Raw genomic sequence first — 15,082 nt, forward strand, 5'->3', positions numbered from 1 at the left:
ACCGGAACTTAACTGGGAATGCTTCACTTAAGTGTGGATGAAATTTGCATGGTAAAAAAATCAAAAGGGGCAATTCTATAACTGGGTGCCCCACGTTGGGTGCCAAAATGGGGGGGGATGAGTGCAAGATTTGTAACGGCATCTGTGCACACAGATGTCATTATAGAATACTGGCTTAAGCGTAAAAATGTGTACGCGACATTAGGTGCCCTCTTAAGAGGTCAATGGCGGTTAAGTGAATGCACCTAATCGCTACAGCTCACACATGTAGCTTACAATCCTCGTCCCCCCCCCTTTTACATAACCGTAGCATGGTTTTTAGTGCCAGCCACGGCGGTAACAGCTCCAATGCTCGTAGAATCCCTATGAGCGTCGGAGCTGTTACTGCCGCGGCTGGTGCTAAAAACCACGCTACGGTTATGTAAAAGGGGGGGGGGTGTATTCTGTACGTTATCTCCAGGATTCTATAAGGGTCACTCAAATTTTAGTGCAAAGGGCAGAGGCGCGTGGAAATGAATTAGGTAACAAGCCGTTAACAATCAATTATTGACATTACGGAGGGAATTCATACATGAGCATTAGCGCTAAGCAGAAAGAGATGCACATAGGAATATAATAGGTATCTTTATTGTTTAGCGTGGCGATACTCGAGAGGGTTCAGAAGAGGGCGACACGTTTGATAAAAGGTATGGAAAACCTTTCATACGCCGAAAGATTGGAGAAACTGGGGCTCTTTCCCCTGGAGAAGCGGAGACTTAGAGGGGACATGATAGAGACTTACAAGATCTTGAAGGGCATAGAGAGAGTAGAGAGGGACAGAAAGAGAGAGAGAAAGGGAGACAGAGAGAAATAGAGAGAGAGAGAGATAGAAAGAAAGAGAGAGAGAAAGGGAGAGAGACAGAAAGAGAGAGAGATAGAAAGGGAGAGAGAAAGATTGGAGAAACTGGGGCTCTTTCCCCTGGAGAAGCGGAGACTTAGAGGGGACATGATAGAGACTTACAAGATCTTAAAGGGCATAGAGAGAGTAGAGAGGGACAGAAAGAGAGAGAGAAAGGGAGACAGAGAGAAATAGAGAGAGAGAGAGAGATAGAAAGAAAGAGAGAGAGAAAGGGAGAGAGACAGAAAGAGAGAGAGATAGAAAGGGAGAGAGAAAGATTGGAGAAACTGGGGCTCTTTCCCCTGGAGAAGCGGAGACTTAGAGGGGACATGATAGAGACTTACAAGATCTTAAAGGGCATAGAGAGAGTAGAGAGGGACAGAAAGAGAGAGAGAAAGGGAGACAGAGAGAAATAGAGAGAGAGAGAGAGATAGAAAGAAAGAGAGAGAGAAAGGGAGAGAGACAGAAAGAGAGAGAGATAGAAAGGGAGAGAGAAAGATTGGAGAAACTGGGGCTCTTTCCCCTGGAGAAGCGGAGACTTAGAGGGGACATGATAGAGACTTACAAGATCTTGAAGGGCATAGAGAAGGTGGAGAGGGACAGATTCTTCGAACTTTTGAAAACTACAAGAATGAGAGGGCATTCAGAAAAGTTGAAAGGGGACAGATTCAGAACCAATGCTAGGAAGTTCTTCTTTACCCAGAGGGTGGTGGACACCTGGAATGCGCTTCCAGAGGGTGATAGGACAAGGTACGGTATTGGAGTTCAAGAAGGGTTTGGACAATTTTCTGAAGGAAAAGGGGATAGAAGGGTATAGATAGAGGGTTACTATACAGGTCCTGGACCTGGTGGGCCCCTGCGTGAGCGGTCTGCTGGGCATGATGGACCTCTGGTCTGACCCAGCAGAGGCACTTCTTATGTTCTTATGTGCTAATATGGTTAGAGCCCATTGATGAGTTCCCCCCTAACTGGCAGAAATTTGAATTTACCTGTGCACCCAGTGTCTCATGAGCAGACCAAAAGGGGGTGTGGCCAAGCGAAGGGCATGGGTGTGTCAGGAGCATATAAAAAATGTGGGCACAGTTGTTATAGGATTCCAGGATTGGGCAACCAATCGGCATGCCAGGATTTACACCAGATTTTTTGCAGGTGTAAGCAGTAGCGTAGCAAGGGTTGGAGGCACCCAGAGCGGTGGCACCCCCCCCCCGCACCCTCCTCACCGCCTTCCGCTCCTTTCCCATGCCATACTCGCACACTCCCTTCCCCTAGTACCTCTTTAAATCTTCGCCAGAACGAGCAGCTTCTTGCGCCGGTGTTAGCTTTCCATAAGACATCACTTCCTGGTCCCGTGACCTGGAAGTGATTTCAGAGGGGAGCCAGGCCAGCATGAGCAGCAGGCCTGAGAAACTACTCCTGCTGGAGAAGATTTAAAGAGGTACCGGGGGGGGGGGGGTTGTGCAAGCATAGCATTGGGAGGGGAGGCAAAGAGACACCGGTGCTCCTACCAAGATGGTGCCCCGGGCAGTCCATCTACCTTACCTCCCCATCCTACGCCACTAGGTATAAGTCCTCACGCCCAAAGTGCTATTCCGTAAAGGGTGCTTGGCGCAAAGCGCCTTTTCCAGAACGTGAGTTTGGTGCAGATCTTTCCAGTGTCTAAATTTGGGCACCATTTGCTAAATCCAGTCCTATGTGCATATGTGGGAGACATCCATGTTCCGCATGTGCATTGACCACTCGTATACCTTATACTTATACTAGTATTTTAGCCCGTTACATTAACGGGTGCTAGAGTAGACATCTATTTTGGGGTTGTTTTTTTTCTTTGTCTCTTTCTCCTTGGATGCTGTCTGTCTGTGTCTCTCCCTGGCCCCCTGTCTATCTTTCTTTCTGGCTCTGTATTTTTCTGTTGTGCCATGCCTGCCTGTCTCTCAGTGGCCCCCTTCCTATGTCCATACTGTCCCATCCTATGTCCTTAGTGCCTCCTATGTCCTTAGTACCCCAGTTCTTCCTTCCCATGTCCTTAGTGCCCCCAGTGCCTCCTTCCCATGTCCTTAGTGGCCCCAGTGCATCCGTCCTGTGTCCTTAGTGCCCCCAGTGCCTCCTTCCCGTGTCCTTAGTGCCCCCAGTGCCTCTGTCCTGTGTCCTTAGTGCCCTCAGTGCCCCTTCCTATGTCCTTAGTGCCCCCCAGCGCCTCCTTCCTATGTCCCCCCTCACTGCCTTCCAGACTTTGACCCACCCCCGAAGCCAGCCTGCCTGCCTCCCTCCCATCCCCCTGTGTAATAGACCCAATGAGCAGCATCTTTAAATTTGTACCCCCCTCCCATCCCCCCTGTGCAGTAGAACCGGTGATCAGCCTGTTTCCATCGTTCCCCGGCCCCGCCACCGTGCATCCGACCCCACTGACCCTCCCATCCGCCCCTCCCACAGCGAGATGACCTCGGCGTTTCGTTTCCGGCTCCGGGTAGGTTTGTCGGCTGCGCCTCTGCCCGGGTTGGGGGGGAGGCGGCCGACATCCGACTCGGGCTACCGCGCCGCAGGAGAAGCAGTGCCCAACTTAAAAGCCGGAAGGGTTGGCTTTTGATGTTTTCCGGGTTTGGCTGCTGCGGTCGACATCCGCCGGGGGGGGGGAAGAAGAGAGAGAGCGGAGAAGCGTCTTTCAACAGGGAGCAGGACAGACCGTAAGCCGTGCATGCGCACTTCCTATGTGTTGCTACAGCTCACGGAAAACCGGTGCACACATAGGAAGTGCGCATGCGCGGCCTAGCGTTTTATTATATTAGATACCAATGCAATTCAATGCTATTTTCTCGCCACTTATATGTCTATGGTGCATGTAACTACACGTGTATAATTATTAAAAAAAAATTGCCCGTCACGTGCTGAACATATTTTCAAACATCTAATTTACATATGTAAATCACTATTTGCCCATGTAAATGGCTCTGAAAATGATGGTCTCGGTGGCTATGCTACTAAAGCATTTAATAAGGATTATTTAATTCATGTATTCATTACCTGCAGTAAAATTAAGAAGGTAGAAATGCAGAAAATGAGGTTTGCTAGTATCCTTCACAGTCTCTAGGCAGCTCACCCAGGAACGTGAAGCTCTACAGACACAAACTGGGCTTAATGGCTGGACGTGTTCATGCTCAATACCTTTGCTTGCTGGCACTGCATCTTAAGGAGTTCAAGCTGGGGGGCGAAGCGCTCGGAGGGAGCTCAGCAAAGGTTAAAGGGCAGCCCAGGGGCGCCTTATCCGGAGCAAACCAAGGCGACAAGGGAATGAAAAATGCTTAATCTGGAAATTAATTTCATGCCCTATAGTTGTTTAGGTAGCATTTAATAAGGGTTTTCACCAGCTCGAGAACATTTGAAGGAAATGTTGTTCCCGTCACAGTGGCTTAAAGGCCGCTTTAAAAATGTCACTTTCATCTTCTTAACCTGATCTGTGATCAATTTTGCATTTTTAAGGGGCAATATATTTTGAATCAAGACGGGGGGGGGGGGGGTGAGAAAGCGCTCAAGATTTGATAGACGTCTTGCAAGCGAAGTCTTCTTGCGTCGGGACTTAGGGCAGGACGCACAGAGCTCCGGCAACCCAGTGGAAAACACCGGGCAGGGAGCGCTTTTCATCTGCCAGGCTGCGCGTGGTAGAAAGAGCATGCAAATTACACGCACGCAATTTGCGCCGAGTATCTTGGTGAAACGGGGAGAAACCGTGCCTGGCATTAAGGCAAGCTTTTGTGCGCAAGCCCAGTACAGGGATGTGATCGTAAAACGAGTCTTTTACTCTCCTCCCCCCCCTGTTTTGCAAAATCGTAGCGTGGTTTTTAGCGGTAACGTCTCTGACGCTCATAGGAATTCTATGAGCATCAGAGCTGTTACCGCTGTAGACGGCGTCAAAAACTGTGGTACGGTTTTGTAAAAAGGGGGTAACAGCCAATAATGTAAATTGATAACAATTTGGAGCTATGTACGCATCTGACCTAGGCACTGTCCTTTAAAATCTATGTCTAAATTCCATAGCATGCTACTCCTAAGGAATGCAACCACGGGAACGGCATGGACGGATCAAAAAGCATTCTCAGAAGTTAAGTGCCACGCTGTAGAATACTATCAATCAGTGGCGAAGCGAGGGTGAGAGGTGCCCCTCCTCCGCCCTCACCGCCACTTCTTCCCCTGCTCCTGCTTGCCGTGCACCCCCCTCCCCCCACTCCTTGCTGTTCACGGCAGTCAACGTGCTCCTTGTGACCCCCTCTGACATACTTCCCATGCGCAGCACCTGGAAATGCTGTCAGCACGTCGTTGACCGCCGCGAACACCAACTTCAGCTAGAGGAATGGGGGAAGGGCAGGGGGTTGCATGCATGGAGGGGAGGAATGGGAAGAGGTATGGGGGGGCAACCCCATTAACATGGCGCCCGGAGCAGACCACTCCCCTTCGTTCCCCCTTTACTATGCCACTGCTATCAATCTAATCTAATCTAATACTTGGCTTTATATACCGAGTTTTCATTCTAAGAAAGGTCAACTCGGTTTACAATAGTTAACTTAAAAAATAAGAACCATAAAAGAAAGATATCGAAAAGAATTAATTTCCAAAGTGTTTGGTGAATAAAGTAGTTTTCAAAAACTTACGAAAGAATAAGAGAGAACCAGAACTTCTTAAAAGGAGCGGGAGATCGTTCCAAAGTTGAGAGAACTTAAAAATCAAAGACTGGCCAAAAATCTTAACTCCTCTAGTCCCTTTTCTATAAGGGAGAGAGAGAGAATTTGTATTGTTGGTTGCCCCTTGCAAAAGAGAATCTGTAAAGATTCCAAGATAAAGGAACTAGAGGAGTGAAGATGCCATAAAGAATTTTTTTTTTTTAAGTTCAAAGCTTTATTGATTTTATAATATTAGAAATAGCAAAACATTACAAGTGTATATGCTCCGAAAAGCAAAAAATATACACCAGAAGAAACAATACAGCACTCAACTGGCATATCAAATCGCATGGTAAGAAAAGAATTATGCATTTTGGAGAAGGAAGAAGAAAAGTAATACAGCAATATGGGGAAAGGGGGTGTGTGTAGTCAACAATACAGATAAAGGAAAGCAAGTATACCATATTCAGATGAAAAAACAATATATAACTACAAGCACATTTACACTGAACTCTAAAATAGACAGGGAGCCAATGAAGACTCTGAAGCAACGGTGTCACGTGATCGAACTTAACGTTTCCCGAAAATCAGTTTCGCTGCGGTATTCTGGACCAAGAAATATTGTATAAAATTACTGAGAGATGTGAAACTCTGAAAGGAAGGCTACAAAGCCTCCCTTGGGTAAAGAGTTTACCTTCCAGTCATTGTTATTCTATAAAAATCTTTTTTGATCACGACCTGGAAAGGCTAAAAAGTTCAAACTGTTTCCAAAGTTCAAAATAACTGGTTTGTTCTTGTTATTAATATCATGCAAACGTCACTGCATACTTGATGAAAAAAATCCACTTAGCTGTTAAACAGGAGTGAGGGGATCCCAACGTGGCCCCGTTTCGTTCCCTGCTTCAGGGGACCCGATGTAAGCTGGTTTGATACTATTGCTGGAATGGCATAACTGCGTGACTTGGTCTGAATTGCACGAAGTTATCTTTTTGACTCCCCAGCTATGATGCGTTTGTTTGCAAGTCACGCAGTTATGCCATTCCAGCACTAGTATCGACTAGGATTTAATCTGAACCAGCTTACATCGGGTCCCCTGAAGCAGGGAACGAAACGGGGCCACGTTGGGACCCCCTCACTCCTGTTTAACAGCTAAGTCGATTTTTTTCATCAAGTATGCAGTGACGTTTGCATGATATTAACAAGAAGAACAAACCAGTTATTTTGAACTTTGGAAACAGTTTGAACTTTTTAGCCTTTCCAGGTCGTGATCAAAAAAGATTTTTATAGAATAACAATGACTGGAAGGTAAACTCTTTACCCAAGGGAGGTTTTCTAGCCTTCCTTTCAGAGTTTCACATCTCTCAGTAATTTTATACAATATTTCTTGACCACCCTTCAAAGGCTTGTCTTATTTACATGGTCAGTTATGTCTTTTGGATCTTGACTCTTTCTGACCTAGTGTTTGTCAAATAATATCCCTGAACGTAATTCAGTAATTCAACCATTGGGTGCCAGCATTTACACCAGGTTTTTTAACAGGTGTAAATGCAAAATCAGCGCTAAACGAATTATTTAAGGGTGCTCTTTGCGGAGCATTCTGACTTTAAGTGTCATTTACTGAATTCCCTCATTTACTGAATTCCCTCCTATATGGATAGACTGGTCAAATTAGGCAATGTCAGCCTTTTCAGCCCAATTAGGGGCCCTTTCACTTACCTGCAGAAACAGCTGGTGTATGTTAGCCGCATGTTAAAAAAAAGTTTGCCAAAGGACACGTGCTGGCGTCCCGCAGTAAAATGGCCAATTTGCAGGCGTACATTGCACGCTAAAAAAAGTTTTATATTTTCTGTGAAGGGGGCGTGTGAGGGGGTGACGAGTGGTCATTAATTAGGAAAATCGGCCTATTTCTGGCCGTGGCAAAAGTGGCCTTGGTGCATGGCAATAAGGCGACTTTTGACCCCTAGGATAGCGTTGCTCAAAATACACATAAAATACACAGATAAATTGTCCATATATTTTAATGGAAATACCAAATTGCTGAATATTTACATGAATATTTCTACATACAGAATGACACGGGAACAAATTTTTCCCCATCCCTGCAGGAACTCATTTTCTCCGTCCTGTCCCCGCGAGCTTTGTCGCTGTCCCTGCCCCAGTCCTGTAAGCTCTGCCTTAACCGCTCAAGCCTCGAACACTTATGATTTTGAAGTGTTTGAGGCTTTAGTAGAAGAGAACAGAGCTTAGGCATTGGTGGAATGAGGCATTATGACATCATAATCCGAGTCTAGAATGTTGCTATTTAGGGTTTTAAAGTGTTTGAGGCTTGTGCACATGAGGACGGAGCTTAGGCATTGGTGGAATGAGGCATTATGACATCACAATCTCAGCTCTAGAATGTTGCGATTTAGGATTTTAAAATGTTCGAGGCTTGTGCAGATGAGGACAAAGCTTAGGCATTGGTGGAATGAGGCATTATGACATCACAATCCGAGCTCTAGAATGTTGCTATTTAGGGTTTTAAAGTGTTTGAGGCTTGTGCAGATGAGGACGGAGCTTAGGCATTGGTGGAATGAGGCATTATGACATCACAATCTCAGCTCTAGAATGTTGCGACTTAGGATTTTAAAATGTTCAAGGCTTGTGCAGATGAGGACAAAGCTTAGGCATTGGTGGAATGAGGCATTATGACATCACAATCCGAGCTCTAGAATGTTGCTATTTAGGGTTTTAAAGTGTTTGAGGCTTGTGCAGATGAGGACGGAGCTTAGGCATTGGTGGAATGAGGCATTATGACATCACAATCTCAGCTCTAGAATGTTGCGACTTAGGATTTTAAAGTGTTTGACGCTTGTGCAGGTGAGAACTGAGCTTAGGCATTGGTGGAATGAGGCATTATGACATCACAATCTCAGCTCTAGAATGTTGCGACTTAGGATTTTAAAGCATTTGAGGCTTGTGCAGATGAGGACGGAGCTTGCAGGAATGGGGCAGGGACAGGAAAAGAACTCGCGGGGACGGGAAAATTAGTTCCCGCGGGGACAGGGAAAAATTTGTCCCTGTGTCATTCTCTATTTCTACACATTTGTGAATTTCGCAAAACAGTCAAGTAATTAAAAAGTTCTTGACTCATGTCTTTTACTACCTAGTGAGGGGGGAAAGATTTCAAAACTGAATCCCCCTCCCCCCATTCCCACCCTTCTCCCTTGCCCCAACACCCTATATTGAGTTCACCTGGGTTAGCTCAAAATCCATCACACTCACCAGAACTTTATGCCGCCCAGTGAGGTTGGGAGACTCGCAGAGAAGCTGGACATCTGACACAGTGACCGTGCAGGGCTTTTCACCAATCAACACAGTATAGTTCAGTTTTGCATTGCCACCAGCCACCGGTGGGGTCAGGTTCTTGCCCTGTGTAACCAAGAGAAATAACAAAAAAATAATTTAAAAAAAAAAAAAAAAAAAAAAAAATATATATATACATATAGGATTACGCACCAACAGACAACCAATGGCTTTATATAATTAATCCTCACCCATTTCACTCTGCTAGAGCAATGTTTTGGGGATAATACATGATAGCATAATCCAAACCGCCAAATGGGAAAATCTAAGCGCTCGTTCTTTTTTCAAATTTATTAACACACTATTGAGGAGGATGGGCAGGGGAGGGCTTCAATGGCTGGGAGGGTGTAGATGGGCTGGAGTAAGTCTTAACAGAGATTTCGGCAGTTGGAACCCAAGCACAGTACCGGGTAAAGCTTTGGATTCTTGCCCAGAAATAGCTAAGAAAAAAATTAAAAAATTTAAATTGAATCAGATTGGGCAGACTGGATGGACCATTCGGGTCTTTATCTGCCGTCATCTACTATGTTACTATGATTTTGAGCCTATCTACAAGAAATAGCATCACTTTGTGCATATGCCTTAAAACAAAGACCGACGATCAACACATCACCCCTGTAAGGGCACGAAAAATTGTTGCAGTAGGGCCTCGGGTGTTTGGGGTCTTGCGGTGAAATCAGCTAGATGGTTCTCTATGAGTGGGATAATACATGGACCTTTTATTAAGGTGCACTAGCCATTTTAGGGGTGTGGACCACCCCGGGCACCAGGTCAGTGGGGCGCTGGCACCTCTCTGCCCCATCCTGCCACACCATGCCACCCTTGCGTCATCCCTCCCCCACCCCGTACCTCTGTATTATCTTCGCCAGTGCGAACAGCTTCTGCCTGTTGCTCGTGCCAGCCTGGTTCCCCCTCTGAATCACTCCCGGGTCACGGAGCCAGGAAATGACATTAGAGGGAATCCAATGCTGGCGCAAGGAGCATGCATGCAGAAGCCATTCACGCTGGTGAAGGTTAAGAGGTGCGGGGGGGGGGGGTGCGGAGGGAGAGCACAACTGTGGAATGGGGGCGGGAAGGAGAATGGGAGGAGTGGAGGGGGGGCACGGAGAGGAGGGTACGGGGAGCGCAGGGGGCACCACTGCCCCTGGCACCTCCTACCCTTACTATGCCACTGGTGTAGACGTTTACCTTCAAGTGGTAAATATTTAGCTATGGGCTCCTTTTATCAAGGCGCGCTATGGGGGTTAGCGCATTGGACATTTCATCACGCGCTAATCCCCGTGGCAAGCCTAAAAACTAACGCTTCATCAATGGAGGCGTTAGTGACTAGCGCAGCAGGCAGTTGAACGCACGGTATTCCGCACCTTGATAAAAGTAGCCTTATATTTAGAACGCGCTAAATATTTAGAATACAATGGATGCATTAGCAAGTTTAGCGAGCGCTAAAACGGCTAGCAGCCTTAGTAAAAGGACCCCTTAGTGCTTTAGTCATTAAAAAATAAATATATTTTTAACTCATTAACTATCAGTTATAAAAGTTAACCTTATGACCAGGAAAGACAGAGTATGATAAATGGCATCTTTGGTATATTAGATAGATTATGAGCGGAAAATGCCTGAAGCGCCTACCTGTATGTAAACCGTTTGGAGTGTGCTTGTAAAAATACTAACGGCTGGTACCTTTTTTCGCAGTGGGTCACATATATTAGGAATGGGCTTTCATGTGCAAAGACTGAGAAGATGTTAACAACATAGTCTGTGTCATTAAGAAATGAAACGAAGCCGAAAAACAAGACTGTGAGGCAGTCCCCGGGTTAAGAAAGTCCGACTTACGTCCGACTCGTACTTATGACCGGGGGTCCTGCCGCTCCCTTCCTGTGCCAACGCACCCCTTGTGGTCCTTCCTTCTGTTCTGCATTCCAAATTTATGCCTCCCTCTCTCCCTTGGGTGTTTACCTCCACTGGCCGGCTGCCCCCTCCCAGCTGCACTTCTCTTCGCAAAGCCTGCGGCTGACCCGCAAGCATTCCTTCTGATGTCAGAGGGAAGGCTTCTGGGTCAGCCATAGGCCATGGGGCACAGAAGGAAAGGAGGAAGCATAAACTTCAGACAAAGCATGGAAGGAAGGAGGAAGGGAGCATGAACGTGGGGCACAGAATGGAGGGAGGGGAGCATAAACTTAGGACATAGGATGGAACAATGGAGGGCGTGAGGGAAAGAGATACTGAGGTGGGGAGGGAAGAGAAAGGGAGAATTGTTGGGCATGGGTGTCTGAGTGAGAAAGAGAGATGGTGCACATAGGGAAATGAAGAAAATGTTGAATTTTTGGGCATTGGGAGGGAGAGAGAAAATTGGACAAGGTGGTGGGAGAGGCGTGAGGTACAGACATTTGGGAAAGAGAGAGATGAGAGGGAGAAATGTTGGTTGTGGTGGTAAAGAGGGAATAGTGGGACAGATGAAGAACAAAAGTGAGTGTAAACCTCCTGTCTTTTATTTCTGTTTAAACTACAGTACTTTATTCTGAAGACTGTTTCTTTAATGTTTTTATAGACTGTGTACTGTACGGGACCCGAGTTACCTACAAATTCAACTTAAGAACGGTTTAAAAAATGGAACTTGTTCTTAACCCAGGGACTGCCTGTGCTGTACTGTATAGAGAAGCGCACGCCCTCTCTGATGGTGCAGTTCAGCCACCTTACAGCAGGTGGCACTAGTCTGGCACACCTAAGGCTGAGTCGGAGGATCTGGGCTCAGACCAGGCTAGAGTTAAATATCAGTGCTTAAGTTCAGGCACCGTTTCTAGAATTCCCCCTTTGTGTTTATTCATTTGCCAATAGCAGAGGATACTTTTTGCAAAGAGCGTGCCTCCTTGATGACATGGCCTTCCAAATTAAAATGAAGACTCTTCACATTATATTGGTACAAACAATTGCTGCTTTTTCTGACTGTTATAACTTTCTATGCACGCTCCGCTCCTGGTTGTTTGTTCTCTTTGCAATTGCTAATAAAGACAATTAAAAAAAAAAAAGAAGACTAACCAATATAACATGAAACAAACAATGTTACCAATGACACAGGAAATGTTTGGGTTGCCGCTCTCTACTGAATAACGACAGAGTTGACCAAAGGGATTTAACTGGGTAGGTGCAATTCCTACACATTAAATCCCTTGGACTATTTACTCTTAAGAGACCTTTTAAGTGCCAGGGATCTTTTTGCCCTGTCTTCCCACCTTCAGTATGATAGGTGTCCCAGGCTTCAGTTCCAATATCCCTGAAGGGCTGAAAGGCTCAAACACTGGATCGGGATAGTAGGTGAAGTTGGTTCTGTTCAGGATCAGCAAAGATTGGACATTATCTAGGATGAAGCCAAATTCTTCTGGACGCTCTGGAATGTCAGATTGATGGTTTGGACTCGCAGCCAATGCTGGCGCTTGGCAAGTCATCTCAGTAGAGTTCAACACTTCACAAATCTAAAAGGGAAAAATGATAATGTAGACCTCTACAAGAAAGCTCACTATATGCCAACACGATGACTATAATTAGAATTTGAGTACAAAAAAGAATGGTCGAAAAGATGACTTCACATCTGGGTGAAGTGTCCAACAAATCCAGAAGTGGATAACCAACTCATCAAAGTACCACGTTTCAGCGTAAAAATGCCTTCTTCAGGGGTTAGTGATTAAAAATCCAATACAGTTTCTAGACAAATAAATGGAAGATTCCAGATGGAGCTGCAATGGATACTAACGAAAGTAATACATTTTGTTTGGTGAGCCAATGTTGATGCTTGCTTTTCCATCTGGAATCTCCCATTTATTTGTCTAGATATTATACTGAATTTTAATCACTAACCCCTGAAGTAGGCATTTTTTACACTGAAACACGAGTTGGGTTATCTGGTTAGGATGATAAAATACATTGGATTTGTTAGACACTGTATCCAGATGTGAAGGTACATTTTTGACCCTACTTTTTTGTGTTCTTGCTATAAGTAGAGATTTTTTGTTGTTGTTTTTCATGCCTTTATAATTAAAATTCGCCTGTTTACTGCACACACTCAGATCAGTTGCAGACACGTTATCCAGTCATGCATGCAATTTGTCCTTCAAGTCAGTCGCTCACAATTATCTATCCCAATCTCTTTATTACACACTATCTTTATTCCCTATTAAAATATTTTTTTTATACATATTGGGGATAATTCCATAAGGAGCGGTAAGCCTCACTTCAGTGCCAGGCAAAATGGTAGAAACAATTATAAAGAATAAAATTGTGGAACACATAGACAAACCAATTTGCTTGACTTCTTTGAAGGAGTGAATAAACATGTGGATAAAGGTGAGCCGGTTAATATAGTGTATCTAGATTTTCAGAAAGCTTTTGATAAAGTTTCTCACGAGAGGCCCCTGAAAAAATTAAAGTGTCATGGGATAGGTGGCAAAGTTCAGTTGTGGATTAGGAATTGGTTATCAGATAGAAAACAGAGGGTAGGGTTAAATGGTCATTTTTCTCAATGGAGGAGAGTAAACAGTGGAGTGCCACAGGAATCTGTACTGGGACCGGTGCAATTTTACTTATTTATAAATGATCTGGAAATTGGAACGACGAGTGAGGTGATTAAATTTGCAGATGACACTAAACTGTTCAAAGTTGTTAAAACGCACGCGGATTGTGAAAAATTGCAGGCGGACCTTAGGAAATTGGAAGACTGGGCATCCAAGTGGCAGATGAAATTTAATGTGGACAAATGCAAAGTAATGCACATTGGGAAGAATAACTTGAATCACCGTTACCGGATGATGGGGTCCATCTTGGGGATTAGCGCTCAAGAAAAGGATCTGGGTGTCACTGTAGATAATACGATGAAACCTTCTATCAAATGTGCGGCGGCGGCCAAAAAGCAAACATGACGCTGGGAATTATTAAGGGATGGTTAACAAGACTATGAATGTTATAATGCCCCTGTATCGCTCCATGGTGCGACCTCATCTGGAGTATTGCGTTCAATTCTGGTCTCCTTATGTCAAGAAAGATATAGCGGCGCTAGAAAAAGGTTCATAGAAGAGTGACCAAGATGACAAAGGGGATGGAACTCTTCTCGTATGAGGAAAGACTAAAACGGTTAGGGCTCTTCAGCTTGGAAAGAGACGGCTGAGGGGAGATAGGATTGAAGTCTACAAAATCCTGAGTGGGTACGAGTGGATCGATTTTTCACTCCGTCAAAAATGACAAAGACTAAGGGACACTTGATGAAGTTACAGGGAAATACTTTTAAAACCAATAGGAGGAAATTTTTGGTTTTAAGAAAGGCTTGGACAAGTTCCTGGAGGAAAAGTCCATAGTCTGTTATTGAGAAAGACATGGGGGAAGCCACTGCTTGCCCTGGATCGGTAGCATGGAATGTTGCTTCTCCTTGGGTTTTGGCCAGGTATTAGTGACCTGGATTGGCCACTGTGAGAACGGGCTACTGGGCTTGATGGACTATTTCTTTGACCCAATAAGGCTATTCTTATGTTCTTATGTACTGTTTAATAGGCATCAATGCTTAGCTCAGGGAAAAAAAACATTGCTTTGAGAGATGAGAAATACCACACAGTCTGGTAGATATATCAAGTTTAAAAGCATCTTTGGCATTAGTTTCTGTTGAAAGTCATGAGTATTACATAAAGTTATTTTTTTGAATATTAACAGAATTACTACCGAACTGTAGGCATTCATTTAGGGTCTGAGTCGACAATCTATTTTTCCAGAGACATAAAATGAGACAACAACAATTCTAGTAAATCAGAGCCCTGGTATTAATACTGTTCCATAAATTACCTAAATTGTTCTATTCTTTCAGTGTATGTTCACCACATTTTCTTCCATTTAGTTTAGACATTTTATAAATAGTATCCCCACTGGAAACGGTGCAGTAAAATAATTATTTATGCACCGATGGTGAAAGTTTTTCCCAGCACAGATCGTCACATAAAGCAAAGGTAATGAAAACCATCCATGACCAGGAAAATCCTTTCCAAAAGCAAGGAGGAGATAGGAAATAGATTATATTAACATAATGTACATACTGTATATCTGAGCCTGATACTAAAGTCCCAGACTTGAAAGCTGATAAGATCTTATAGGGGAAGACTTCAAGTTTCAAGTTTATTTAAAGTTTCTTATACCGCCCAATCAGTCTTCTAGGCGGTGCACAAATTTATAAAAACAA

At 44.6% G+C, this 15,082-nt stretch overlaps 1 protein-coding gene across 2 annotated transcripts in view; it reads right to left on the reverse strand.

The window, feature by feature from the left end:
* The window catches only part of PLXNA4 (plexin A4), a 1,110,463-nt gene that overhangs the window by 188,869 nt on the left and 906,512 nt on the right, over positions 1-15,082 (reverse strand). For both annotated transcript variants that reach the window (XM_033958729.1, XM_033958728.1), the window contains exons 18-19: positions 12,102-12,341; positions 8,791-8,937 (exon numbers count right to left, since the gene is read on the reverse strand). In XM_033958729.1, coding sequence (XP_033814620.1) covers positions 8,791-8,937; positions 12,102-12,341 — 387 coding nt within the window. The remainder of the gene's footprint in view (positions 1-8,790; positions 8,938-12,101; positions 12,342-15,082) is intronic.

The sequence above is a fragment of the Geotrypetes seraphini genome, chromosome 9, assembly GCF_902459505.1.
Source record: "Geotrypetes seraphini chromosome 9, aGeoSer1.1, whole genome shotgun sequence".
In the NCBI taxonomy this organism is placed as follows: domain Eukaryota; kingdom Metazoa; phylum Chordata; class Amphibia; order Gymnophiona; family Dermophiidae; genus Geotrypetes; species Geotrypetes seraphini.